General features: G+C 43.6%; 3 protein-coding genes across 5 annotated transcripts; 2 read left to right on the top strand and 1 right to left on the bottom strand.

Annotated features, from left to right (window-relative positions):
- Positions 1–5692: 5692 nt before the first annotated feature.
- Positions 5693–9746, bottom strand: LOC123139849 (NADH dehydrogenase [ubiquinone] 1 alpha subcomplex subunit 9, mitochondrial). Of its 3 annotated transcripts, XR_006469657.1 has the most exons (14): positions 9517–9746; positions 9287–9392; positions 8357–8421; positions 8157–8242; positions 7991–8075; positions 7849–7919; positions 7237–7368; positions 7010–7125; positions 6750–6873; positions 6599–6667; positions 6397–6517; positions 6140–6304; positions 5995–6055; positions 5693–5924 (listed from the first exon to the last, which is right to left on the bottom strand). XR_006469657.1 is itself a non-coding variant. In XM_044559546.1 (12 exons), the coding sequence occupies exons 1-12, from the start codon at positions 9635–9637 to the stop codon at positions 6156–6158; spliced, it is 1245 nt and encodes a 414-aa protein (XP_044415481.1). In that variant the 5' UTR covers positions 9638–9745; the 3' UTR covers positions 5902–6155. The 3 variants fall into 3 exon arrangements, 1 of the variants encoding a protein (XP_044415481.1); XR_006469656.1 differs by having other exon boundaries at positions 5995–6304; positions 9517–9745; XM_044559546.1 differs by having other exon boundaries at positions 5902–6304; positions 9517–9745.
- A 121-nt stretch (positions 9747–9867) lies between these two features.
- LOC123139850 (uncharacterized) lies at positions 9868–12176 on the top strand. The gene is made up of 4 exons (XM_044559548.1): positions 9868–10116; positions 10582–10652; positions 10785–10914; positions 11857–12176. Exons 1-4 carry the CDS (start codon positions 9978–9980, stop codon positions 11946–11948), a joined length of 432 nt encoding a protein of 143 aa, XP_044415483.1. The 5' UTR covers positions 9868–9977; the 3' UTR covers positions 11949–12176.
- LOC123139848 (uncharacterized protein sll0005) lies at positions 12016–17327 on the top strand. Its single transcript, XM_044559545.1, has 13 exons — positions 12016–12911; positions 13033–13182; positions 13383–13550; positions 13656–13799; positions 13924–14029; positions 14111–14259; positions 14342–14467; positions 14639–14782; positions 14915–15002; positions 15441–15814; positions 16215–16541; positions 16694–16909; positions 17018–17327. Exons 1-13 carry the CDS (start codon positions 12261–12263, stop codon positions 17150–17152), a joined length of 2778 nt encoding a protein of 925 aa, XP_044415480.1. The 5' UTR covers positions 12016–12260; the 3' UTR covers positions 17153–17327.
- Positions 17328–27614: the final 10287 nt, after the last annotated feature.

Raw genomic sequence — 27614 nt, 5'->3', positions numbered from 1 at the left:
TTTCCAATATTGCATAAATGATATAGTGTATACACATTTGCTTGTGTACATATATCTTCTAATATTATTGAATATTAAGGTAGAGATTTCTAAATCATACACACACAAACAAATATTTTAATAGTGGTTTCTAGTGTATATTAGGCAGTCATATTCATAGAAACTTCTAGGGCATACAAATGTGACTTGCTAGTTGGGTTCAATACTAGAATCATCGAAGAACCAAAAATGTTGTCGATTGTACTTTTGCGTATGATTCGACTAGCTAACATGGTTGTCCAGATTTTTACTTGGTTTGATTTGGTGCAAATGAGATATCCTGCCCGTTTCTCAAATTAAAAATTGCGCATTGATTTAAACATTGAAATATGTTATCATAATTCTCATTATAATACTAAGACATCCATCGTTAAGAGAGACTAGTGTATTTGAACTCAACTTCGCCAGTCGGATTGGTTTGCCTCTGCGTGGTATAACTTATTAATATGTGGTGTGAACTTACACTTATGCAAATTGAGGCTCTATTTTATGCATTAATAATCTTTCAGATGTAATGTATATTTGTATAGTGTTTACTAATATAAGTTTTAGTTTGGGCCCTCCCCTCTTGGGGCCCGAGGCGGTCGCCCTTTTGCCTGGCCTATGGGCCGGCCTTGCATCCTCGCGGGGTTAGGGTTTTGGGTGGGAATTGGGGGAGGGGGATTGGAGATGCGGGTCAGAGGATTGGGGGAAGTTGAGGACAAGTGGCTAGATCGCACCCCACCTGCGTGCGATTCTTTGTGCTGGACCTGGACGTGCCGTTGTTTGAGGCACGGGCGTGAAGCCCATGTTTTCTTTTCTCCTTTTTTATTAATTAATAACTTCGGCATCCTTTATTTTTTTTGACAAGGTCTTACATTGTGGGACCGAGGGAGTACAAATGAGGGGATTAAGAATGTTGAGGGTTGTTCCCGCCATAACCCATATAGTTTCCCTCTATAACCCGGTCAAGCTAGGCAGTGCGCAACAACATTACTCTCGCCAACACAATGCACAATCGCCGCCCTGCCAAAAGAACTCATCAACTTACAACAATCATCAAATACCACAGATCCAGAATGGCATGAACAACTTCGGGCGAATTACATTCCACAACCACCGAATAGATTGCCAACTCGTCGGCGAGTCCCAAACCTTTTGGCAGCGCATACACCTTCACTGAAGCGACATCCATGGAAAATTCCTTATACGAGCAGGATGATGCAATGAAAGCCCCCTCGCTGTCCAAAAACAGTGCTCCCATAGCTCCCGAACCAGCATCCAGATAGAAGCTAGCGTCAACATTCATCTATATAACTCCAGTTGCCAGTCTGACCCACTGATATCCCACAAGTTAGCCTTTTCGATAAGTAAGAGTGTCTAACCCAATGAGAGGCGGAAGGAATTGGTTTGCAGAAACTAACAAAAGATCATTATAGAAGTTGTAAAATGTCTGATGGATTATTCGAAAGCAAGAGTGATCGCAAGAAAGTAAACAATGATAACAGTCGCAAAGGTGCAGCAAGTGGTTCAATCCTTAATTGTGCTAAGGACAAGTCGCTTGTACTACTTATATGGCTCAACCTATGGTTAATTTATTGTGAAGTGGAACCTAGGGTAAGAACAAACAACATATTTATGATTATACCTCTATGCAAGTATCCAGAAATGTAAGAGAATAATTAGAATAACAATCTAACCACAGCAATAAATTATAGAGTTTCATAACCCCTCGTGCAACAGTTCATAAACTTAGGGAGTGCCAGAGGCAGACGACCACTTCACCAAGACCTGAAGATGTGCCGCATTTCCCTTTTTCATATACGCCACCACCGTTCTTCCTCACTCCGGTTACCCAACGGTGATTAAGGGGGAAAAGGAAAATATTATCTTATAAATTTATCAACATATTATCTTAAAAATCACTGTGTATTAATAAAAATGTTGGACTTAAATTTGAAAATTGTTCAAATTAATAATCTAACTTTTCATCATTCATTAAAAAATAGTAGCATTAAAAAGTATTCATCATGTATTTTAAAATGTTCAACATGTATCTGGAAAAAGTTTAATGTGTATTAAAAAAGTTAAACATGCATTTGTAAAATATAAAAACACAAAAAAGGAAAATAGAAGAAACAAAAAAATCGGTTGAGAAAAACACTCAAACACAAAAAGGAGTACCGTACGAAATCTTGCTAAAACTTCCCGGAAGGTTCCTGAAACACACTGGCTCCTGAAAGTTCGATGCAATCTATATTGGGCGCGCCCACTTCATACGAGACAATAGGTAAGCGCTCTGTATATATGTAAGCGAGATATAGCTCCTGCGTTTCAAAACCCAGACAAAACGTATCCTTCTACAAGAAAAAACTATCCAAATCCAAAAAAAATCATCTTCTGTAATTCAAGCCCGGTTCAACTTCCTTTAAAAAAAATCATCGTGTATTTGTAAATTGTTCAACATATTTTAAAAATCATCGTGCATTTGTAAAAATGTTTGACATGTATGTGAAAATTGTTCACCATGCATTTTGAAAATATTTAGCATCATTAAAAAATATTCAACATGTATTTGGAAAATGTTCAAGATGTATCTAATTTTTTTAATGTGCATTTGTAAAATGTCAAAAGAAATAACATTTCAAATATCAAATAGAAAAGAAGAAAGAAAAAGGCGGAAATGAAAAAAAAAACATTAAGCCGGTGGAGAAAAATGTTGAAAAACAAGGAAAAAATATCGCATGGAATCTTCCTAAAACTGCGTGGAAGGTTCCCAAAACTGCTCAAAAAATGGTTCCTGAAAAGTTCGAGGCAAGCTATATAAGTATATTGGGCCGGATCACTTCATATGAGAGATTGTAGATACTTTATTGAGCTAGACTAAAGGTTGCCAACTCTCCTCTCCCTGACCCTGTTTCCCCCCAGCCAGCAGCGCCGCGGCCACCATGGCTCACTGTGTTGTTCCTTTCCGTGCGAGGTCGCTCTATTGGTTCTCACCTGCAGGTTTCTGGCCGCCATGGGAGCAGTAGGGCTCTGTCTATAACCCAAACTATGTGGAAGCACAAGTTAACAACAGTCACTGGAATGAGTCAAACAATTGACTTCCCTTTTACTTGTTTCAAGATGACCTACTAACTCATCCTTGTATGTTCACAAGGTTCATTCACTCTCAATTAATTTTGTAGGTTGTGTTTAATAAATCAATCATCTTGCATATTCATTCTAGCGAAGTGCCGCTTTTTTCTTTCCTCTTCCCTGTATTCCTGAAATCTAAAAGCAAGAGCTCGTCTCATGTAACCATCTGCCTATACAAGCTTAAAATTTGGTCCTGCAACCGTCCAGGACTATGTAAGCATGAACCATATAATATAACATCAAATCATTGTGCTAGAATTCTAAAGCAGACCGAAACTCTAAATTTGGTCCCAAGAATTGAGCTATGTTGGCCATGAAAATTGCATAGGAACATCTTTGAAAGGCCATAAAATTTGCATGGAAACTACCTTGGACCGATGTTCAGGAACTCATTCAATGCATGGCATCTCATTGGGTTCGAGAAAAAATGGCATCTCATTGGGGTGTCCCTCCTGAATTCTAGAGCAGCCTGCAACTCAGAAATTGGTCTGAAACCCTTTTCAAGAACAATTCGTCTGAAACCAGTAATGAAGAATGTCAATCTATGGGGCACGTTGCTATCCATGTTATCCATGTTTTGAATTACTTGATGCGCCGTATTTTGAATTCCCTGTAGTTTCTTTCCGTATGCTATCCATGTTTTTTTGTTGAGGATTCGAGACTGGTTAATGTAAGTTGCCTGAAAATTTATTCTGGATAAGTCGATTTTCTTGCATCTTCCTCTAGCTTTCTCCAACCGTTCCCCCTCCCACAAAATCGACTTAGAAAAGTGCAAATTCAGTCAAGTTGCATATAGCTATTGTGAGTTCTTATATGCAACTGCAAACATTCCTTTCAAAGCAATGCCAATATTTCTTAATGCCATGACATGTAATTTTGTTCCTCTCTTCAACTATGGCGGTTGTTTAACTCCCTTGTTTCTACTTATTTTTGGTGGGCCCATGCATGTACGTGCATAGGTAGATGTAATTGCCACCCTAATTGTTCTATACTAGATGGGCTGGCGCGCTCCGCCGCGCCCGGCTACAAGAGCGTTGTTTGCCGGTGATTCTAGGCGAGCTTGGTCCTTGCAGCATCGTTGGTGGGTTGAAGCCTTTGTTGTGCCGAGATCACACACCAACCTTTTGCCAAGCAGGTTGTAATTTGCGTTCCTTACGGTCCATTGAATTCCTAATACATTGAATTTTTACTGCTCTAGGATGATAATATTCTCAAGTATGAAAACTTCATTGCACATTTCTTAAAATCATAGAAATTAAATAAGGACATCATTTAACTCATTTAGAATTTAAAGTTTGTTTCTTCCAATGGATTATATCCATATACTCATTGAGCATAGATGTACAGTTTGAGCTCAAATCCTATCTGCGGCAGATTGCTAGATTGCTGTTGTTTCACACAGGAACCAGTTTGTGAACCTTCTGGAAGGTTTCAATTCAGTTTTGGGAACCTTCTTGAAGGTTTCTGAACCGGTTTTCTCTATTGTGTTTCTTTACTGTTCTTTGATTTTTTGCTTTTTTTCCTTTTTTTCGAGTTCACAATTTAAAAAAATGTTCGCGAGTTCAGAAAACGTTCATTAAATTTAAATTTTTTTTATATTTTTCACAAAATGTTTTCTGATTTGAAAAAATTCTACAAAGATTTGAACAAATATTTGCGTTTCAAAAATGCTTGCTTTTTTGAAAAGTAATCAGGAATTTCCAAAAATGTTCGCATTGTAGAAAATTGTCCAGAATTTCAAAAAATGATCCCGTTTACAAATTTTATTCAAAAAAATGGTTGTATTTTAAAATAATGTTGGAGTTTTAATAAATGTTCCCTTCTCCAAAATTTGTTCACAGATTCAAAAATGTTCCTCTTTTTAAAAAGTTCAGCAATTTAAAATATAATTGCATTTCCAAAAAATATTTATTTTTTCAAAAAAAAATGAAATAAAAAGGTTGACCCCAACAACCGGTTCGCTACATTAAACCAACCATTACAGTGAGCGGTTTCTACAGTATCTGGTGCTGAGGTTCTTTGACATTGTTCGCTGCAGGTTACAATGTTCAGTGTTGTTTGTGCGTCAGCTCACGATTGGACACAGGTGTCAGCTTGCCATTTTTATCTAGTTTTTTGAAGTCTTTTTATTAAGTTTTAGTTTAATTATGAACTATGGCAAACTTGGGTACTGTGGCCGTGTGGCCTTTTAATGTTTATATTTATGTTTTCATATTATTTGCAAGTCTATTTGTGTTTTTTTGGGCACAAATGCAAGTCCAAAATAGACGGACGTTTTGGGGTGAGTCGTGTCGGTTGGGCGCATCGATGAGTGCATGACCACAAACGGACGGCCGTGTCCGTTTTTCTGCCCCGAACGGACGTCCCTTTGGGTCGCACGTTGGAGTTGGTCTAAAGTGGTTTATTTATCTCGAAAAAAAAGCACAGGCTCACAAAAGGGCCCAGACGACAGCCACAGAGATGCCTGCTATAGCCTAGGCAGCGGTTCTCAAAAAAAAAAAAAAACCTAGGCAGCGGGGCACAAACTTGAAGGAGATACGAGGGCAAACTCATACTGCATATTTGTGTTATCCAGCCACACATTTTCAGAAAGGATTTTGTTCTTCTAATCATTACATTATATCAAAACATGTAAGCATCCTAGAGCATTCAGCAGCAAACAGATCCATCAAAACAATTTTACTGCTCAGCCACACGAGCGATGAGATTTATACCCTGAAATCTCTGCAAACGTGTCAGTCGCCGTCAAAATGCTTCGCTTTACTTGCCTGCAAAAAAAAAAAAAATTTGCTTCCCTTTACTTGTATTTGCAACTCAAAGATTCACAATACATCGTGCCTTTTCTTATTATTGATAATTAAAACAAGGGCAGGAGGCAACGTTTGCATCAAATCTGGTCCTGCGGTGAGGCGTCTGGCATCAGCGTCAGGATGGCAAGGTAACAAAACACAACAACAATTTTATCTTTCAACTAAATGATCACCGATTCTACTGCGTCTTCAGAACCGGGGGGCCACATCCGCACTCCCCATCTTCTCGCTGACAGTAGAACCAAAAGACGGCCCGCCCTTTCTGTAGCAGACAAGGAACTCGGTAGGGTAACCCTTCAACTTGTGAGGCTTGATTTCCAGGTCCGCAAAACTGAGAGCTGCACCAAGTTTCAGGAAACAATGTGAGCCAAAGCCAAGAGTAACGACCAACAAGACCGACCGTTGTATTACTTGTGGGCGGTATGCTTACCATTCTCAGACACTAGGTTGTCTACGGTGAGTGCCTTGATCTGATCAAGATTGAAAATGGAGGGAGTTGGCAGAGGAAAAGGCACTTTGTTTAGCAGCATTTCCCTTGGAGAAGCCATAGCCTGCAAAACAAGAAGTCAATATGTAGGCCACCACATCCTCAGGTTGTCTTAACCTCCTAGCGCTGCTATTTATATACGTACCTTTGCAATAGGGAAAGGAAGATTCACGTATCTTGGATATTCGCGTATTGTTTCAAACATCATTTCAGCCTGTAACATCCAACAAAATCATCACCTTTGCATATACAATTTTAGTGTTTATTGTTGCATAGCAGTTGTGTTTGATAATTACCAGGTCATGAACAGTGTAAATATCTGGTCCACCAAGCTCATAGGTCTTTCCCATGCTGGTGCCATCATCCTTGAGGGAGTTGACAATGGCAGCCGCAACATCCACAACGTAAACAGGCTGAAACCTGCAGAATGTTGCATCAAGTAATTCAGCTGCTGGTGAAAGCATCCAAGATATCTATAGGAGCACATCATTCCATGCTCTAGGCTCAATTTTGAAGCCAATGAAATATGATACAAGTGAAGATGCTAACTCATTACTTTGTAGATCCACCGCCAAAAAGTGGGAGGAAACCCCAATTTTTGGCATACATTGCCCATCTGTTCAAAATCCGATCTTCTGTGCCAATCAGGGTTGCAGGCCTCATAATTGTAGCCTGTTGATGGATAATAAAGAAAAAAATTGCATTGCAGTCATTGACTACATAAATGGAAAATATTCAACTGCTAACTCGGGGTAGTACAGCAACAAGAATTAAGATTATTACTTCAGGAAATTCTTTCAACACAGATTCCTCTCCAGCAGCCTTCGCCCTAAGCAATCTAGAAGGTGAAGAGGCGGATGCCCCTAAAGCAGAAACCTGGATAAATCTCACGATACCCCCATGCTCCTTGGATATCTGCGTAAAATCCAGAACTTGTTAGTAGCTGGTCGCTATATAAAATTATTAATCTGACTATGTGAGACCACATGTTACAGAAAGTAGAATTTAATAGAATATCTTTTGCAAAGGCCACATGCCAGGCAGCCAGAGTAGCAAGCTAGACTATCTTGTGCTCTGGAGCAATGCTGGATGAAACCAAGCCAAGGTCAATCTGAAGATATACAGTTTGGAATAACGGCTATGATTCATTATGCCAAGCTAAAGGTAGCACTCATATGCAACAAACCAGCAGAATGGTTGCCTTGTGCACGAATGAGATCTCAGGTCGAGGATATGTGGGCCGGAGTATGGGGACAAGAACTCAAGTTAGTTCATATGGTTGGAAGGGATTTACTCCTTTACTCCTAATACTCAGTGGCCCTTGCAGCAATAGTCTACATAGTTGGATAGCAAGCATGCAGCAGGAAGAAAAATGCATGTGTACACAAGACATACCATTGCAAGTTGTTCAGCCATCTGATGGTTTACTTCTTCAAACCCATAGTTTCTTGTTTCATACTCCCGTCCTGTCAAAATTGAGTCGATATAAGCAGAATGAGATATGCATATGAATATAATGTGTCTCAAGAAAAAATACCAATGAGGTTAATGACCACATTTGACTTGGCCACGGCAGTCTTAATCGAATTCACATCTCTTGGGTTGTAGTTCATTGGAACAATCTGCCAGAATGATGGAAATACATAAGAGGGAAAGAGGAAATGGAGTTAATGATTAACACTATTTGTTAACAGTTCTTGTACCTGACCCAAGTCACCCATTAATTTCAGGTGGCGGTGAGAATCCTCACAACCTCTAAATGGGACAAGAACCTGAGATCCCATCTTCGCTGAATAAAAATAACATTTTTGAGTAATCCTTCTAAACCACTCTGGTACTCTCTCTACAAAATTACTCTTTAAGTGACAACTAAGCCGATATAGCACAAGTCTTATCATCTCACCAAGTTGTTGAACGACATAGCGTCCAAGAAATCCAGTAGCTCCAAACACCGTAGCGACGATTCCACTGTCAAGAAAAGCCACAATGGTTTCTCGTGTTAGACCTGGGAAACACTGACAGAGTAAGGCTATCCTAACAAAATAAGTCATCAGCCGATTCCGATCCAAAGATGCAATGAACATGATGGGTCAGAAAACATCGGCACATTGCACACCACACACTACAATATCAAGTGCCAAATTTCACATGTTTGCCACATATCAGGACAAGAAAGGAAATGGTGCTGTAGCATGGAAGAATAACGAACAACATTTGCAAAGGTTCATATATTGTATTCTTGCTCAACACCATGCCTTTCAGTGTTAATACCTACACATAGAGATAGTAGTCACTACTTTACCAACTACGGTGTGCAAAACACTAATTCACCTCAACTTAGCTAAAACCGTGCTTTCAGAGATTTTCAGGACAAGCTGTGTACAGGTCACAACAGGGTTGCAGCGGTAGAGGCTGGACTAAAAGTTGGGATGCGCCAATTCACAAAGGTCCGCAAGTAAACAACCCATGAGTGCTCTTTGAATCCTTATAATCACTAAATATTTAAGACGTCGAGTTGCACAGTACGACCAGTAGGCACGGCATCGATCATTTGGACAACTTAATTAGACACCAGTAGGCAAATGCAACATGCGAGATACATGATCTGAAAAAACTAAGCATCAAGGCTGCGGTCATGGCATCATCACCGCATTGCGCACCACCTCTCTACTATGGCCGCGCGAAGAGATCACATCATCAACGTAATCCAACAAACACAGAAATGAAATCGCCAGGCCAAACCTAGAGCGTCAAACGCCTACCACCAGTACAACAATGGAATACCCAACGCATTCAATCAGAGTTCCGAGGAGAAATGGTTAAGCTCTCTCACCTCACGGACGACCTCCCTCCGGTGCCCTTGCGGACGAGATGCCCGGCCCCCTTGACGGCCGGCGCCCTGGCGGACATGTACCTCGCGCCATCCGCCCCGCCCAGCCCTGCAATCCAAACGTAACCACCGGTGAGATCCGCCCTCCCATGTCGCGCGCGGCGAGGCTGGCGGGCGGCCACGGGGAGATCCCTCCCCGGGCCGCGCGCATCTCGGCCGATGCGGTACGTTACCTTGGGGCGCGAGCGCCGGCTGGGCGGCGGATCTGAAGGCGGCGATGGCGGCCGAGGAGGCCGGGGAGAGGTGGTGCTGGTCGAGGAGGTGGCGCCGCGCCGCCGCCGCCGCCGCCTGCATCGTCGCCGCCGTCGGTGGTGGTCGTCGGAGTCGGAGGAGGGGAGGGAGAGGGGGAGGCCGAGAGCTGTGGTGTGTGGTGAGAGAGACGTAGGCTGGGTCGGGTTGGAATCTAGTTGTTGCTGGCCCAACTGCGCTCGACGCAGTTGGGCCGCATGGGCCCCGCAGCGTTGGAACATTACTGGGCCGCGGCCCGTTTGGTGACGCGCATCTCCTCTAAAGCGAACCACCGTGCTCCGGTTGGTGGGGTGGGCGTCCTCGTCTGCTCCCTGCTCCTCCTCCTCTGGTCCTCTACGGCGAGCTCTGCGCCACCGCCCCCACCGTCGCCGGCGCCGTAGGCGGGATGACGGCGGCTTCGAGGCTGTCCTACAAGAACGCCACCGTCGCCCTGTGCGCCATCAACGTCCTCGCGGTGGCGCTCCTCCTCCGCAGCCTCTTCTCGTCCTGGCCGCGGATCGCCGGCGGCCACCGGTTCGATTCAGGTAACGAATCGTGATCCCCAGCTGATTTTACACCGTAGTAGAACCTGGTCCGCTGCTGGAACTGCTAGGGTCGAGAAATCCGGTCGATTTGGTATCAAATTTAGCGCGATTCAGTGGCCACCAGGCGCTGTAAATCTAGGCAAATCGCGAACAATTTTCTTCAGTCCAAAGTAACTGTAGGGTATGAACTTTGGATTAACGCTAAGCAAAATGAAATGTGGGTCTGCTCGTTGCAGACACGAGCACTGGGAAAGATTAGACCCATTTCTTCCACTAGAAATGATAGATTCAAATCATGGGTGATAACTTCCTTTGTACTCCCTCCGTCCCAAAATGAAGTTGTGCTAAGGTTAAGGCACTTATTTTGGAACGAAGGGAGTAGAAATTAGATCATGTAGCTGCAAATACTTCACTATCCCTTGATTATTCAGCTGAGTGGGAAGACCGGGTGCTACTCTTTGGCAGCTCAGCTACGGTATATATGGGAGTCTGAAGAGTTGCGCCGTGCTATGGAGCCTGTGGATTTGATTAGGAGGGTAAGTAAATGGACAGTTTGTTCCTTTGTTTCTCATGATATGAAGAAAGAAATAATATTCACTGCATTGCTAAACGAGAAGAAGAAATATACTCGATTGGTAATTCTCATTGATTACAACATTATGACATAGGTGAAGGAAATTGAGCAAGAAGCTTACGGAGAGCCTGGCATGTCAGCAACGCAAGAAGGGACGGCTGCTGTTGACTTATCGAAGAGGTTGAAAGATTTACGGCAAGGGAATGACGGCAGCAGCCAAAGAGGTTATTTGACCCATCTCAGCCTCTTGTCTTTGCTGCTATCTAGGGGGCACACGTTGCTTTCTACCACATCGTTTTAAACGAAGTTTTACCATAACAAACATTCCTCTTTTCATTGCAAAGTGGTATAGAGAATTGATCCAATATGGATGGAATCATGAATAGTCATTGGTTTAGTTTTTTTATACTAATTAAAACTTGCTATCTATGGAGCAATATGGATAAAAGAAAGTAAGTATTTATCTCTGAACAGTCGGCAGAATAATCTATATTGTTTGAACCTTGACGCTTTGGTACATAGTTTTACAAGTAACAGTGCTTTGAAATGGCATTTATAGCTGTCTACCCATATTGGCTCAGCAGCTTCCTGCAAGCTCACATGTTTTAAAAATAATCTTGTTGATTTGCTGAGGCACTGGATCCATAGGAGAACGATTTCTCTCTTTTTACGTTTGCTGGCCATCATTGTGGCTTCCACTAGCATGACATCCCCTATGGAATAGAATAGAAGGCTGGTTGCACAGTAGAATTGTCAGCCAGACTGAATCTGTAAATACTTAGAGCGCTTCATCACAGCACTGTCGACAATGTGAACCATTGAGATTAGTGTTTGCAATGCTTAACTATCATGAATCCTAGGCTGGTCTTTTGTGCTCCGTCATTCCATTATAGCCTGTCAACGGCTGCAAAGGCAGACGCATGTAAACATGACTGATGCAAAATTATGCATGCATTTACATTGTTCTCCGCAGGAAGTAATATATTTTTTTCCCAAGACTATCATTCTTGCGCACTAGTGCTATGTGGTTTGTAAGCTATGGGCTACTTTTTATTTGCGGGTTGCTGCTTTGTGCATCTGATAGAGACAGTATGCAGCAACCAAATGCTTCTTTACCTCGCTTGGTAGTCTGTGGAAACTGAATATTTCCGCACAAACATGTGCAGCTCTGGAGGAGTGGCGCAAGCGGAAGATGGAGCGGGCGAGGCAGCGGGCGATCGAGAAGGACGGGAAGATGCCCGGTGCAAAAACACCATGAAGCGTACATTGGTAGTACAAGCAAATCCAGAACACAAGGGTGGGGGGGTGGGCGGTATTCTTCTTCTCCTGCTGCTGCTTAGCCCCCCGGGGGTTGCCACGGCGCGTAAGCAACCATGTTCATCGGTCCGTTGAAGGGATCGTAGCCGCACGACGTTCTGCCGTGCCTGTAAAATCACCTGTAACACATACTGCCGCGTTGGAGGCGAAAATGAATGAAGTTTAACGATAACAGAAAAGAAAAGAAAAGAAAAAAGGGCAAATCGCTGTTCCAGCAGTATGTGTTACAGGTGACAAAAGTGACTGCTTGTTCATGGGAAAGCTACGTCGCCGTCGATTTTTGGCAGCCGAGTTGGTCTGGACCCTGGAGCAGCAGCATCGTCCTCTGCTGTCGTGGACTGATGAGCTTGCGGGAGAGTTGTGGTGGGGCGTCTGCCTGAAGGCTCGAATCAGGTGCGGACACGTCCGGGGCGAGTGGCGGGGCGGGCCACGAGTCTTTGCGCCGTCCGTCCATGCGTTCGCCGTGGGACGGGGCGGGACAGCCACAAACGCGGCGGCCGCGCGCGTGGACGCGCCCCCGCCCACCCGCACGGCACAAAGAGTGGAGGAGAGGGAGGGCCAAACTTTTTCCCCAACCTCGGTTACCACTCGCTCCCTACCGCCTCCACGTCTCGGCGTCTCCGTCCTCCGTTACACTACCTCGATCAACCTTCCTTCCTTCCCTCCTTTCACCATGGAGGCCGCCGCGTCGGCGTCGGCGCCGGCGCCGCGCCTGCTGCAGTGCGGGGGGTTCGGCCGGGGCCGGGTCGTGGCCGGCCTCGTCTCCCCGCTCCCGCGCCGCTCCGGGAAGCAGCACCAACACCAGCGCCGCCTCCGCCGCGTGCTCGCCGTCGCCACCGAGCCCAGGCCCCCGCCGGCCCCCCCGCGCACCGGCAGGACCAGGGCCAACACCATCCAGTCCACCGTAAGCCCCCTCCGCTCCGCCTTCTTGATTAACCATCACCTCTGACGACGACGATGGTCTCGCTGACTGACTGACTGACTCCGTTCTCTGCTCTGGATTGACGAATGGATGTGCTACGCAGAGGTTCGGGGACGTGTCCAAGGAGATCAAGCGGGTGCGGAAGCAGATGGAGGAGGACGAGCAGCTGGCCTCCCTCATGCGCGGCCTCCGCGGCCAGAACCTCCGCGACGACCAGTTCGCCGACAAGGACGTCACCATGCGCCTCGTCGAGGTACCTCCTCTCACTCCCTTCCCCCACCTCCATCCCCATTCCAGTGCACCCAATTAATGCAATTCCGCATGGTTTGATCACACCCATGGAATTTGACCATTCAATCAGCTCTTTTATGGTCTGAATTTCGTTCTACACTCGCTTGCTGCACTAGGCTGTGCTCTGAATTCTGCTGCCCTTTCTTTGTGTGCTTTTATTAGGTGACCAACACCGAGGGGCTGCCTCTCGTGTACAGCCCCGACATCATTTCGGCCTACTGGGGCAAACGCCCGGGCGCCGTCGCCACCCGAGCCGTGCAGCTCCTGTCCGTGGCCGGTGGGTTCATCTCCCACATCATATCGGACCTCATCACCGACAAAATCAAGGAGGTAGTGCTGTCCCCAATCCATTCATTCATGCATAAGCCGTGCTGCTATTTGTCTTCAGAACCCGTAAAATCATCTGCTGACCGACGAACCTTCTCTTCTGGACAGAACGAAGTGACGCGCGCGATCGAGCTGAGGGAGATCGTCACGTCTCTGGGCCCTGCCTACATCAAGCTCGGCCAGGCGCTCAGCATCCGGCCCGACATTCTGTCCCCTGCGGCGATGACCGAGCTGCAGAAGCTATGCGACAAGGTGAACATTGCTATTACATAGTACATAGTTATATTGGCCTTGTTACCACGCAAAGCATACATATATTGTTCAGAGTCCAGTGTAGCTCAAGTTTACTAACTGGGTTGTGCGCTGCTGCGGCAAGGTTCCTTCGTTTCCTGACGATATCGCGATGGCTCTCCTGGAGGAAGAGCTTGGCCGGCCATGGCAAGACATATACTCCGAACTGTCTCCCTCCCCGATTGCTGCAGGTAATTATTCTAGAAATCTTGGTATTAGCCGCTTGCCGTACTGATCGGTTAAGTCTGAACTAATTGTGTATCGTGCTGCAGCATCTCTGGGACAGGTGTACAAAGGCCGGTTGAAAGAAACTGGAGAACTGGTAGCTGTGAAAGTGCAGAGGCCATTCGTACTTGAGACTGTCACCATAGATCTATTCATCATTAGAAACTTGGGGTTGGTTCTCAAGAGGTTTCCACAGGTGAGTGTTTCCCTCTTCTTGATGAAAAATGACGGAGAAACTGTCTTCATTAGCTCACACTGAAATTGCTGAATACTGCCAGGTCGCCCTTGATGTTGTTGGCCTAGTAGATGAGTGGGCTGCCCGGTTTTTTGAAGAACTTGATTATGTCAACGAAGGGGAAAATGGCACCCTCTTCGCTGAAATGATGAGAGAAGATCTTCCTCAGGTAAATTGCTTTCATAGTCTGGTAGAGGCAGTGCAATGATATGGTTTTACTGAATGGTACATTTTTGTATTGTTGAAGAGTTGGAATTTTGCATTCAGTATTTGCTACAGATATGCTTGGTAGCTTCACATTCAGGCTGTTAACTTCTTGACTTATTCAACAATCCTACAGGTTGTTGTACCAAGGACATACCCTGAATATACGTCTAGAAAAGTTCTTACCACAGGGTGGGTAGATGGTGAGAAGCTTTCACAGAGTACTGAGGATGATGTTGGGTCATTGGTTAATGTTGGTGTTATATGCTATCTAAAGCAGGTTTGTTTTTCTTCTTCTTTTATGTACATTTACTCATGTCATTCTGAATTGGTTCATTGCACACCCACCTGCTGACGGGAAGAAATGTTTATTCCCTCAAACCGTTTTCTCAAAGAAGAACTTGCATTGCAGTTACTTGATACTGGATTCTTCCATGCTGACCCTCATCCTGGAAATATGATTAGGACACCAGATGGAAAGCTTTGTATTCTTGATTTTGGTAAGTCAAGAGCATGGATACCCTATGCTTCTCATGTACAACCTACAGTTTTACTATGTTCCGTATGAAGTGGTAAACAAAAATTATGAATATTTAACCATTATGTGGTGTAGTAATTCAAATGACTTAAGAATTTGATCTAACTTACTAGCAGTATGATGCCGTGTACTCACAGTGTTTTTTCAACCTGTTTTACTAATTAGTGCGCCGTACAGTAGACTAAGCATAACAAGTGCAAACCATTGAAGCTTTTCATTTGCATATGTCAGCCTGTTTGTATTCCTTTTGGTACAAAAAATATTGCAGAATATGGTAAACTAATTCTGCTGATTAAATTTCAGCTAGTGATAAATTTTATGCCTATTTTCTGTACATTTTATTCCCATCTCTCATAATACACATGAAAATAGATAATAAATTTAACCTTATTTGCTGCAGGGCTTGTGACAAAACTGACAGATGATCAGAAGTACGGAATGATTGAAGCAATAGCTCACCTTATTCATCGTGATTATGATGCAATCGTGAAGGACTTTGTGAAGCTTGGTTTCATCCCTGAGGGAGTTAACTTGGATCCAATCTTACCTGTGCTGGCTAAAGTTTTTGATCAGGCACTTGAAGGAGGTGGTGCGAAGAATATTAACTTTCAAGAGTTGGCAGCGGATCTAGCACAGATAACATTTGATTACCCATTCAAGATACCTCCGTATTTTGCTTTGATTATTAGAGCAATTGGAGTACTAGAAGGTATTGCTTTGGTGGGTGACCCTGAATTTGCCATTGTGGATGAAGCATATCCATATATTGCACAGGTCAGCATCTCAACCTTTTATTCATTTTCATGCCATCACCTCATGTTTCTATTGTTTTCCAAGGACCATGTTCTTAGTAGTAATAATATATCTAAGGAAGAAGACACAAGATACACATATACTCCCTCCGTTCCTAAATATAAGTCTTTTTAGACATTTCAGATGGAATACAACATACGGATGTATGTACACATATTTTAAAGTATAGATTCATTCATTTTGCTCCGTATGTAGTCACTTATTGAAATATCTAGAAAGACTTATATTCTGGAACGGAGGGAGTAGCTATTAAAACATTCCTTCCTCAGTTTTCAAAAAGAGAACTGCTTCCTTTGATCTGTTTGTGATGTTGAAATGAGTTTTGGTATCACTGATTTGTGGTTTTGGTTGCCTATAACAGAGGCTGCTAACGGATGAATCACCTCGACTAAGGAGTGCCTTGCGTTACACAATATATGGCAAAACAGGTGTCTTTGACGCAGAGAGGTTCATTGACGTCATGCAAGCTTTCGAGAATTTCATTAGTGCAGCCAAGAGTGGTGGTGGGGAGGACATGAAGGGTAACATGGCGGAGCTGGGTGCTATAGGATTCCAACCTAGCACCAGTTTAGTTCCTGCATTCCCAATGGCCATTTCCCAACCCGAGAACCCAATCAAAGCCCGGGCTGCTCTCTCGTTTCTACTCTCTGACAGGGGTGACTTCTTCCGGGAGTTCATTCTTGATGAGGTGAGCTCTCAAGTCACAAGAGCTAACAAAGATCTAAGGAGTACCCGTTGCACTCAGTGGAGCGATTTACTGAATGGTGGAAATGTACCTTTAGAACATTCGGTCAAGTGCTTATGTTGTATTGATCCCTTTTATTCTTCTGTATGCCGCAGATTGTGAAAGCCATCGACGCGGTTTCAAGGGAGCAATTGCTACAAATTGCTTCATCTTTTGGGGTCAGAAATCCCGTCCCGGTTTTCGGCATGGTTCCTGTGAGGTCCGGAGCATTGCTTCCTACAATCACAGAGGAAGACAGGGTCATCTTGAACAACGTCGAGAAGGTCGTCAAGTTTCTATCGGCTGGGACGGCAAATCCAACAGCCAACGGGGTATGCTTGCTAAAACTGTTATCACATATCTTTCCTATTAGGCAACACAAAAGGCTAACATGGAATGTTACTGATGTTGATACACATTATTATTTTTTTCGATGGCAGGACGTAAATGTCGTGTCTCTGGTGCAAGAGCTTCTACCCGTGTTGCCGAGCATCACGTCGAAGATCCTACCAGATGTCCTGAGCCGGTTGTCATCTCGTGTATTCGCACGGGTGATCCGGGAATCATTTTTGTGAAGCGCTCTCAGTTTTGTTTTCTTCTTTTGACAGGAAATTAGAGAGTTATTTCTCCTTTTCCTTTCATGCAAACCACACACACATACAAGATGATAGAATGATGTACAGAAACATGATGTATATATAATCTGTGCCTGCCTACATATATGTAGATTAACCAATGTTTAACCAGCAATTCCGGCTTTTCTTGCGGAGTCTTGTGTGTGTGGCATGGACATAGCGAACATAAAGCTGGGGGCAACATCTTAAAGTCGGGGCTCATGTGTCGTAAAATGGATATACACCAAAGCACATTAAAACATCTAATGGGATGAGTTTATGAGGTGCAAATAATGGTTCAAAACATCTCATGGAATATGATTGCTTGCTAAAACCAATAATTGGCAGAGTAGTTGATCGACACATCTCGTCTGGTTACCACCCCTGGGTTCACAGAGAGTGACTTGAAAACTGAAGTACTCCCTCCTTCCCAAAATATAAGGCGCGATTGACTTTTTACGGTCTTTGATGCACAACTTTGACCACTAATATATATCAAAGTATATGGATTGAACATGTATAAATGACACCGCTGTATTTGTCTTGCAAAGCAATTTTATTTCATATGCATGTATAATAATTTTATAGACATATAATACATAAAAAATATAGTCAAAGTTGTGAAACGAAGACCAGAAAAGTCAAACCGTGCCTTATATTTTGGGAAGGAGGGAGTAATAATCTTGCTCAGGAAAGCATGATGTATACTTGTGCCGTAGATGCTCTTCTAGTATGATAGCAATTCACACAAGTAGAGAACATTCAGTCAAGTCGCAAAGTCGTTATCAAACTTATCTTACTTGTCATCGTAATGTAGCAGAAGTGCAAACTCTACACAAAAAATTACAGTAACTAGTAGGTGCGCCCCTTGTATTTTCAACACTTATCTACAGCAGAAGTGAGGCTATACTCCTAGCTAGTATTCCTGTACCAAAGCAAAGCCAACAGTAAATTGCTAAGTCAAGGGCAAGGGGAAGGTAGAAGAAAACTGTAGCCTGTCATCTGCGTGCTGCAGTTGATATTTTCTCTCATGATCCTTTTAGGAGTCTCCATACAGAGCGGAGTGGAATTACCAACTTACTGCAAGCTGTAGCCACTACCCATTCCTTCCTCTTTAAGCTGGTACACTACATGGTGCCGGCATCTTCAGAAGTTGCCTCTGTCGTAACCGGAGAACCGCAAGAGGAGATCCGTGCTCTTCGTCACCTCCAGCGATCTGCGCTCTGAGTTCTCTGTCAGCCGTTGATTGAGCGCGACGTTCTCCTTGATCAGCATGTCGATATTCTGCTCTGCCAACAAGGCCCGGCGCTGCATGCAACAGAAGCAAGTTATAATTTGTCTACCTTTAATGTCTTGCTGCTTTGTCTACCGAAATGGTGTTCGTACCTCGGCAACTCTTGTCGCCTCCTCAGCCTCCTTCAGTCGTACTTGCATTGCAATTCGCCGGGAGCTTCAGATGTCTCCTTCAGCTGGCCCTCGACCCCATCAAGAATGTACTTTTCTTCAAGGTCAGCATATTGCACCAAGACTCTAGAATACGCCTGCATTGCTGCTTCCAGTGCCTCCTTCGCGCATTTCTTCTCCGACTCCAATTCCGACCGCAGCCTCCCAACAAGAGATTGGCTTGCTTCAAGCTCAGCCCTGAGCTCATCTGCCGGAGCCATCCCTTTACTCTCAGCCCCAGCCCCATCAGCAGCATCCGCAATGTTATCCTGCAACGAAATATTAGCGGTCAAACTTGAGTCAATGTGTAAAACGATATGATGGAGAAATTGTGTTTTCAATATCAACGCAATAGATAGAACCTTTAAAAGCTTGATCCGAGCATGCAGCGCATTGACACCGTCCTCTTTTTCTTCATTGACAACTGCCCTGTTTTTTACAGCCTTGGCGCGTTGAGCAAACCTTAGAGTGCTCAAGGTTTCACTCTTACAGCTGTACAGAAACACAGAAAATATAGTGATGAAACAACATCAGAAGAAGAGCACAAAAAGAACTAACTTTTGGTTCAACTTGGATAATACCTTTCTGAAGGTGAAACAGTGCAAATCATTGCAAGCATTGCATTACCACCCAGGGATTCTTGTAATAGAAATGTCAACTTTGAATTGCGATACGGAACGTGCTTCCCTTGTTTTCCAGATTGTGAATTTTCTGCTAGTATATTAATCAAGTTTCTGCAGTGATGAAAAGCATGTTGATCAGAACCTTAATTCCACGCCTATTAGCATATCATGACAAAATGTACATGGTGATTCTTTTGGTACAGTGATTAACGAGATCTATCTACTCTGCTAAAATACACCAAGTGGTCCAAGTCTAGCGAAAAAAGGTCTCACAAATACACCAACATAGCGTAAGCCTAGACAAAGCAATTAACAAAGACCTGACATAATTCTTTAACTTTGCTATTTAAAAATAAATAGAACCATACCCAACTAATGAAAGTGACCGGTTTATATTTCCTGCTTCTTTTAGGCGATCCCCAGCTGCATGGGTTAGCTTTTGCCGCTCAGATCCAGCAAGATCTACTAAATTCATCCTGCTCATTCTAATGATGTTTGAGCCATCTTCGAAATTCTATAGAACAATAACAAACCATTAATGAACTAACATATGTATCTAAACTGAAACCAGCAAAGAATGAAGACAACAATTATTGGGAATTTAGTTTCAAAATTGCTATGTTTAAACATGCTTTTTTCTATTTCTGCAAGAGAATAAGTTGGTCCATCGCCACCTCATTACTCTTATGTTTGTACCAGAAATGAGACCTCCATTTACACAATTTATAAAACTTTAGATTAGGACATAGCTGAAGCAGTAAATGCAGAATCAGAATAAGTATCACTTATGTGCGGAGCAGAAACGTCTTACCCTTCGAGGGGGACGTGGTACGTGTTATATAGGGGATTGCGAGTCCCTGATACGCGTACAATTCTGTTGGAGATACATGACTTGAGGGAGAAGAAGTACAGGAGATAGTTACAACCGAATACAGAATTTAAACTACCATGCGGCTATCTATCTTATCTATCTCCTCGTACATATCTCGTTTGACACCCTCCCTTAATCACAACTCCATCAAGTTGAGATTATGCTTGAAATCTTCGAAACTCCTTGTAGGCAAAGCTTTTGTAAACCCATCTGCCACTTGATCCCGTGAATGAATGAAACGAATGTCCAAGAGTTTATTAGCAACTCTTTCTCTGACAAAATGGAAATCTATTTCAATGTGCTTTGTTCTGGCATGAAATACTGGGTTTGCAGACAAATAGGTGGCACCAAGGTTATCACACCATAAGCATGGAGCTTGAGGGCTTTCCACACCTAACTCCTTCAAGATAGACTGTACCCAAATGATTTCTGCTGTTGCATTGGCCAAGGCCTTGTATTCTGCTTCAGTGCTTGACCTGGACACTATGGCTTGTTTTCTAGCACACCATGATATAAGGTTAGGTCCAAAAAATACTGCAAAACCACCAGTGGAGGGTCTGTCATCCAAGCATCCTGCCCAATCTGAATCAGAAAAGGCACTGACAAGAGTAGAGGGTGACTTGCTGAAATTTAGGCCAACATTCAAAGTATACTTGACATATCTGACAATGCGCTTGGCTGCAGTCAAGTGAACTGTGGTGGGTGCATGTAGGAACTGACATACTTTGTTGACAGCAAAAGAGATGTCTGGCCTGGTCAATGTTAAGTACTGAAGTGCACCTACAAGACTTCTGTATTTTGTACAATCCTCTGGACCCAAAAGTGTTCCCTCTGTAAGAGATAATTTTTCCGTACTAGAGAGAGGAGTGGGTGTGGGTTTACAACCTTGCAAACCTGCCTTCCTTACCAAATCTGTTGCATATTTTTCTTGAGAGAGATGTAGCCCATCCTTGTGCTGCTTCACCTCAATTCCTAGGAAATAATGCAATTCTCCTAGATCCTTGAGAGCAAATTCAGCACCTAAATCCTTCAAGAGTCCTGATATTGCCTCATTAGATGAGCTTGTGACAATAATATCATCAACATATATGAGAACAAACATGGAGGTGTTGAACTTGTTATAAATGAATAAGGAGGTGTCAGATTTGGAAGGAACAAAGCCAAGTGTCTGCATCTTTTTACTGAGACGGGAATACCATGCCCTTGGAGCTTGTTTCAGTCCATATAATGCTTTATCTAGCTTGCATACATAGGAGGGTGTATGTTTGCTTTCAAACCCAGGAGGTTGTTTCATGTACACTTCCTCTTCCAGAACACCGTAAAGAAACGTGTTCTATACGTCTAATTGTCGAAGGCTCCATCCCCTGAAAACAGCAATAGACAATACGAGACGAATGGTAGCAGCTTTTACAACTGGACTAAAAGTATCCTCGTAGTCTATGCCATATCGTTGTTTGAAGCCTTTTGCAACTAGTCTAGCCTTATAGCGATCAATGGTTCCGTTAGACTTTCTCTTAATTCTGAATACCCACTTGCAGTCAATGAGGTTTTTACCTTGCTTTGGGGGAACCAAGTGCCACGTTTTGTTTCTTTCAAGTGCCTTATATTCTTCTACCATTGCCTTTTTCCACTTTTCATCACCGAGAGCCTCTTCAATTGTGTTGGGCTCACCTGGTTCACCTGTGGAACAAACTAGACCATATTTGGTTATGTGTTTGTAATTTTTCGGTTGAATCAAACCTTGCTGCACTCTTGTGCGGCGTTTTGGCGAACCAGCAGGATCTGCAGCCATAGAAGATCCCGCAGGAGCCAGATCAGCAGCAGAACCCGAGGAAGATCCGCCCGCCACTGTCGGTTCCGGATGCATGGGATTTTCTGTGGCTGTGGCCCGAGGCGATGGTGGGGGAGATGCCGCAGGAGCCGCAGACGATCCGGAGGCACCGACCGGCTCATCATGAGCTCGTGATTGCGCGGGCCCGTCTGAATCAGGGGCTGACCCCGCATCTGCCTGACGCGTGAGGCCGCGCCGCTTGTAGCAGACCGGCTGGTCTGCGAAGCGCGTGCGGTCGAGGCCACTGTCGTGCTGCCGCATGGCGGCGTGAGACCGGCGCGGGCTGGGAGGCGCGTCTCGCCCTGTCGGAGGGGGCCTGTGGTATTCCTGCAGGGCTTCGCCAAGCTCTACGGAGGAGAAGGAAGAGTTGGAGGAGGGAGGGGCTGCGCCAGGGAAGGGGTGCGGTTGCCCTCTCTCTCCCTCACTATATATAGGGGGAACTGGGTTGGAGGAGGCGCCCTAGGGTTCCCTAGGGGAGGGGCGGCGGCCACAGGGGAAACCCTAGATGGGTTTGGGCGCCCCCACCCCTAGGAAACTTGCCTCCCAAGCCGGGAGGGGCGGCTGCCCTAGGGGAGGCGCCCCCACCTCTCCAGGTTACGTGAGAGGGGTTGGGAGGGGCGCACAGCCCCTTAGTGGGCTGGTGTGCCCCCTCCCCTTGGCCCATAAGGCCCCCCAACGCTTGTCAGGGCCTTCGAAACACCTTTCGGTCACGCTGGTCGTCACCCGGTACTCCCAGAACAATTCCGGACTCCAATACCCTTCGTCCAATATATCGATCTTCGCCTCCGGACCATTCCGGAGTTCCTCGTCATGGCCGGGATCTCATTCGGGACTCCGAACAACCTTCGGTAACCACATACTATTTCCCATAACAACTCTAGCATCACCGAACCTTAAGTGTGTAGACCCTACGGGTTCGGGAACCATGTAGACATGACCGAGACGTTCTCCGGCCAATAACCAACAGCGGGATCTGGATACCCATGTTGGCTCCCACATGTTCCACGATGATCTCATCAGATGAACCACGATGTCGGGGATTCAATCGATCTCGTATACAATTCCCTTTGTCTATCGTTATGTTATTTGCCCGAGATTCGATCGTCGGTATCCCAATACCTCGTTCAATCTCGTTACCGGCAAGTCTCTTTACTCGTTCCAGAACGCATGATCCCGTGGCTAACTCATTAGTCACATTGAGCTCATTATGATGATGCATTACCGAGTGGGCCCGGAGATACCTCTCCATCATACGGAGTGACAAATCCCAGTCTCGATTCGTGCCAACCCAACAGACACTTTCGGAGATACCTGTAGTGCACCTTTATAGCCACCCAGTTACGTTGTGACGTTTGGTACACCAAAAGCATTCCTACGGTATTCGGGAGTTGCACAATCTCATGGTCTAAGGAAACGATACTTGACATTAGAAAAGCTCTAGCAAACGAACTACACGATCTTGTGTTATGCTTAGGATTGGGTCTTGTCCATCACATCATTCTCCTAATGATGTGATCCCGTTATCAATGACATCTAATGTCCATGGTCAGGAAACCATGACCATCTATTGATCAACAAGCTAGTCAACTAGAGGCTTACTATAGACATGTTGTGGTCTATGTATTCACACATGTATTGTGGTTTCCAGTCAATACAATTATAGCATGAACAATAGACAATTATCATGAACAAGGAAATACAATAATAACCATTTATTATTGAACTAGAGTCAATAATAACCTCTAGGGCATATTTCCAACAGTCTCCCACTTGCACTAGAGTCAATAATCTAGTTCACATCACTATGTGATTGTAATGAATCCAACACCCATGGGGTTTGTTCATATCTCGCTTGTGAGAGAGGTTATTAGTCAAGGGTCTGAACCTTTCAGATCCGTGTGTGCTTTACAAATCTCTATGCCATCTTGTAGATGCAGCTACCACGCGCTACTTGGAGCTATTCCAAATAACTACTCTACTATACAAATCCAGTTTGCTACTCAGAGTCATCCGTATTAGTGTCAAAGTTTGCATCGACGTAACCCCTTACGACGAACTCTTTTACCACCTCCATAATCGAGAAAATTCCTTAGTCCACTAGTTACCAAGGATAAGTTCGACCGCTGTCATGTGATCCATTCCCGGATCACTCTTGTACCCCTTGACTAATTCATGGCAAGGCACACTTCAGGTGCGGTACACAGCATAGCATATTGTAGAGCCTACGTCTAAAGCATAGGGGACGACCTTCGTCCTTTCTCTCTCTTCTGCCATGGTCAGGTCTTGAGTCTTACTCAATACTCACACCTTGTAACACAACCAAGAACTCCTTCTTTGCTGCTCTATTTTGAACTCCTTCAAAATCTTGTCACGGTATGTATTCATTTTGAAAGTACTATTAAGCATTTTTTGATCTATCCTTATAGATCTTAATGCTCAATGTTCAAGTAGCTTAATCCAGGTTTTCCATTGAAAAACACTTTCCAAATAACCATGTATGCTTTCCAGAAATTCTACATCATTTCTGATCAACAATATGTTAACAACATATACTCATCAAAAATTCTATAGTGCTCCCACTCACTTCTTTGGAAATACAAGTTTCTCATAAACTTTGTATAAACCCAAAATCTTTGATCATCTCATCAAAGCGTACATTCCAACTCCGAGATGCTTACTCCAGTCCTTAGAAGGATTGCTGGAGCTTTGCATACTTGTTAGCATCTTTCAGGATTGACAAAACCTTCTGGTTGTATCACATACAACCTTTCCTCAAGAAAATCGTCGAGGAAACAATATTTTGACATCCTATCTGCAAGATTTCATAAATAATGCAGTACGTGCTAATATAATTTCAACAGACTCTTAGCATCGCTACGAGTGGGAAAGTCTCATCATAGTCAACTCCTTGAACTTGTCGAAAATCATCTTAACGACAAGTCGAGCTTTCTTAATAGTGACACTTACCATCATTGTCCGTCTTCCTTTTCCATCTGCACCCAACAGCCTTACGACCATCAAGTAGTTCTTCCAAAGTCTATACTTTGCTTTTATACATGGATCCTCTCTCAGATTTTATGGCCTTGAGCCATTCATCGGAATCCGGGCCCACCATCGCTTCTTCATAGCTCATAGGTTCATTGATGTCTAGCAACATGACTTCCAAGACGGGATTACCGTACCACTCTGAAGTAGTACGCATCCTTGTCGACCTACGAGGTATGGTAGTGACTTGATCCGAAGTTTCATGATCACTATCATAAGCTTCCACTTCAATTGGTGTAGGTGCCACAGGAACAACTTCATGTGCCCTGCTACACACTAGTTGAAGTGACGGTTCAATAACCTCATCAAGTCTCCACCATCCTCCCACTCAATTCTTTCGAGAGAAACTTTTCCTCGAGAAAGGACCCGTTTCTAGAAACAATCACTTTTGCTTCCGGATCTGAAATAGGAAGTATACCCAACTGTTTTGGGTATTCTATGAAGATGCATTTATCCGCTTTGGGTTCGAGCTTATCAGCCTGAAACTTTTTCACATAAGCGTCGCAACCCCAAACTTTTAAGAAACGACAGCTTAGGTTTCTCTAAACCATAGTTCATACGGTGTCGTCTCAACGGAATTGCATGGTGCCCTATTTAAAGTGAATGTGATTGTCTCCAATGCCTAACCCATAAACGATAGTGGTAATTCGATAAGAGACATCATGGTATGCACCATATCCAATAGGGTGCAGTTATGATGTTCGGACACACCATCACACTATGGTGTTCCAGGCGGTATTTTTTGTGAAACAATTTCCACAATGTCTTAATTGTGTGCCAAACTCGTAACTCAGATATTCATCTCTATGATCATATCATAGACATTTTATCCTCTTGTCACGACGAGCTTCAACTTCACTCTGAAATTACTTAAACCTTTCAATAATTCAGACTTCTGTTTCATCAAGTAAATATACTTAGCATCTACTCAAATCATCTGTGAAGTAAGAACATAACGATATGCACTGCGTGCCTCAGCACTCATTGGACTGCACACATCAAAATGTATTACTTCCAACAAGTTACTTTCTTGTTCCATCTTACTGAAAACGAGGCCTTTCAGTCATCTTGCCCATGTGGTATGATTTGCATGTCTCAAGTGATTCAAAATCAAGTGAGTCCAAACGATCCATCTGTATGGAGTATCTTCATGCATATATACCAGTAGACATGGTTCGCATGTCTCAATCTTTTCAAAACGAGTGAGTCCAAAGATCCATCAACATGGAGCTTCTTCATGCGTTTTATACCAATATGACTCAAATGGCAGTGCCACAAGTATGTGATACTATCATTACTATCTTATATTTTTTGGCATGAACATGTGTATCACTACGATCGAGATTCAATAAACCATTCATTTTAGGTGCAAGACCATTGAAGGTATTACACTACAACAGGACCCCACCTATAGCAACGCATTTTTCCATATCTAAAAGTCCATATATGCGTTGCCAGGGACTTTACCAACGGTTTGGGATGCGTTGCCTTATCCAGTGTTGCTAGCGCATAATGCAACGCTTATACTTCCATTGGTAAAAGGAACCGTTGCAGGAGTGCAACACATAAAACAGACTTTTACAACACTCATATACGTTGGTGGTTAATGTACAGGAATCAAAATCTCATTGCTTCGCAACAAAGAATTTGCAACGCTTCAGGTGTTTTACGTATAAAATGTGAATAATATTTTATATATTGCCAACAATTAAATTAATGCTTCACATAATGGTACTAAGTATGTATATCAAGTCAGAAGACAAAATATACGCACGAGAGGAAGAAATCATATATTGAGAAAAAAATGTGGGATTACAATAGTTGATATTACAGGAGGAATAACATCCAAATGTGATGCATAATCTAAACATTCTCTTGACAACGAAAGTTAAACTGACAGCATCCATCAACAACCCTACAACTTAACTAAAACCTAACCAAGGAACATCATCCAACAGGAACAGCATCCCTACAACTTAACTAAAACTGAAAACAACCATCATAACTAAAACTGAAAACAGACAACATCTTCATCATCGTGAACCGGAACATCATCATCATCATCATTGTAGTATACTTGCCACGCACCCATATAATCATCCATGTATATCTACAAAGAAAATAACCAAATGAACCGTTAATACACAATGCATTGACATGATGCAAATAGTGATGGGTTGCCCTACAAATAAGAAACATTACTTCTTACAAAGGGTCATTACTTCCGATACATTGGTTGCCCGGCTAGATTATGACTAATACAAAGAAAAGTTCTGACCTGAAAGCATTCCCTTAGAACTCAATATACTACTTCAGGTCACATAACAAACATAAACAGACTCAGAGAAAAATAAACAGATGTGGTTGTGGCCTAAAAGCAGGCCGCTAATAACATAGTACCTACTTAGTTGACGAGTTAAAAGCACAATAGACATTGCTCATATGGAACAGTGCAAGCGACATAATGAGAAATTCAGCAATTTACGGACTGTGACATCAAGAGTTCATGTGGGTAATTCAGCAATTTATGAATACAAGTAGTGAGAGCTCAGTTGTCAGTTTAGCAATTTACGAATCAAAAGGGCAAGAGCATCTAAGAAGAATATTACT

Source organism: Triticum aestivum, chromosome 6B (genome assembly GCF_018294505.1).
Source record: "Triticum aestivum cultivar Chinese Spring chromosome 6B, IWGSC CS RefSeq v2.1, whole genome shotgun sequence".
NCBI lineage: Eukaryota > Viridiplantae > Streptophyta > Magnoliopsida > Poales > Poaceae > Triticum > Triticum aestivum.
Note: the sequence above shows the minus strand (reverse complement) of the source record. Positions and strands in the feature narration are given on the sequence as shown.

Coding starts and splice junctions, on each gene's coding strand:
- LOC123139849 (XM_044559546.1), bottom strand. CDS start 9,637: ATGCAGGCGGCGGCGGCGGCGGCGCGGCGCCACCTCCTCGACCAGCAC. Junction 8,422..9,286: donor GGAGGGAGGTCGTCCGTGAG/GTGAGAGAGCTT, acceptor TTTTCTTGACAG/TGGAATCGTCGCTACGGTGT. Junction 6,518..6,598: donor TTCCTTTCCCTATTGCAAAG/GTACGTATATAA, acceptor CTTGTTTTGCAG/GCTATGGCTTCTCCAAGGGA.
- LOC123139850 (XM_044559548.1), top strand. CDS start 9,978: ATGACGGCGGCTTCGAGGCTGTCCTACAAGAACGCCACCGTCGCCCTG. Junction 10,117..10,581: donor CGGCCACCGGTTCGATTCAG/GTAACGAATCGT, acceptor ACTCTTTGGCAG/CTCAGCTACGGTATATATGG. Junction 10,653..10,784: donor CTGTGGATTTGATTAGGAGG/GTAAGTAAATGG, acceptor ATTATGACATAG/GTGAAGGAAATTGAGCAAGA.
- LOC123139848 (XM_044559545.1), top strand. CDS start 12,261: ATGGGAAAGCTACGTCGCCGTCGATTTTTGGCAGCCGAGTTGGTCTGG. Junction 14,468..14,638: donor TGAGAGAAGATCTTCCTCAG/GTAAATTGCTTT, acceptor ACAATCCTACAG/GTTGTTGTACCAAGGACATA. Junction 15,003..15,440: donor GCTTTGTATTCTTGATTTTG/GTAAGTCAAGAG, acceptor TATTTGCTGCAG/GGCTTGTGACAAAACTGACA.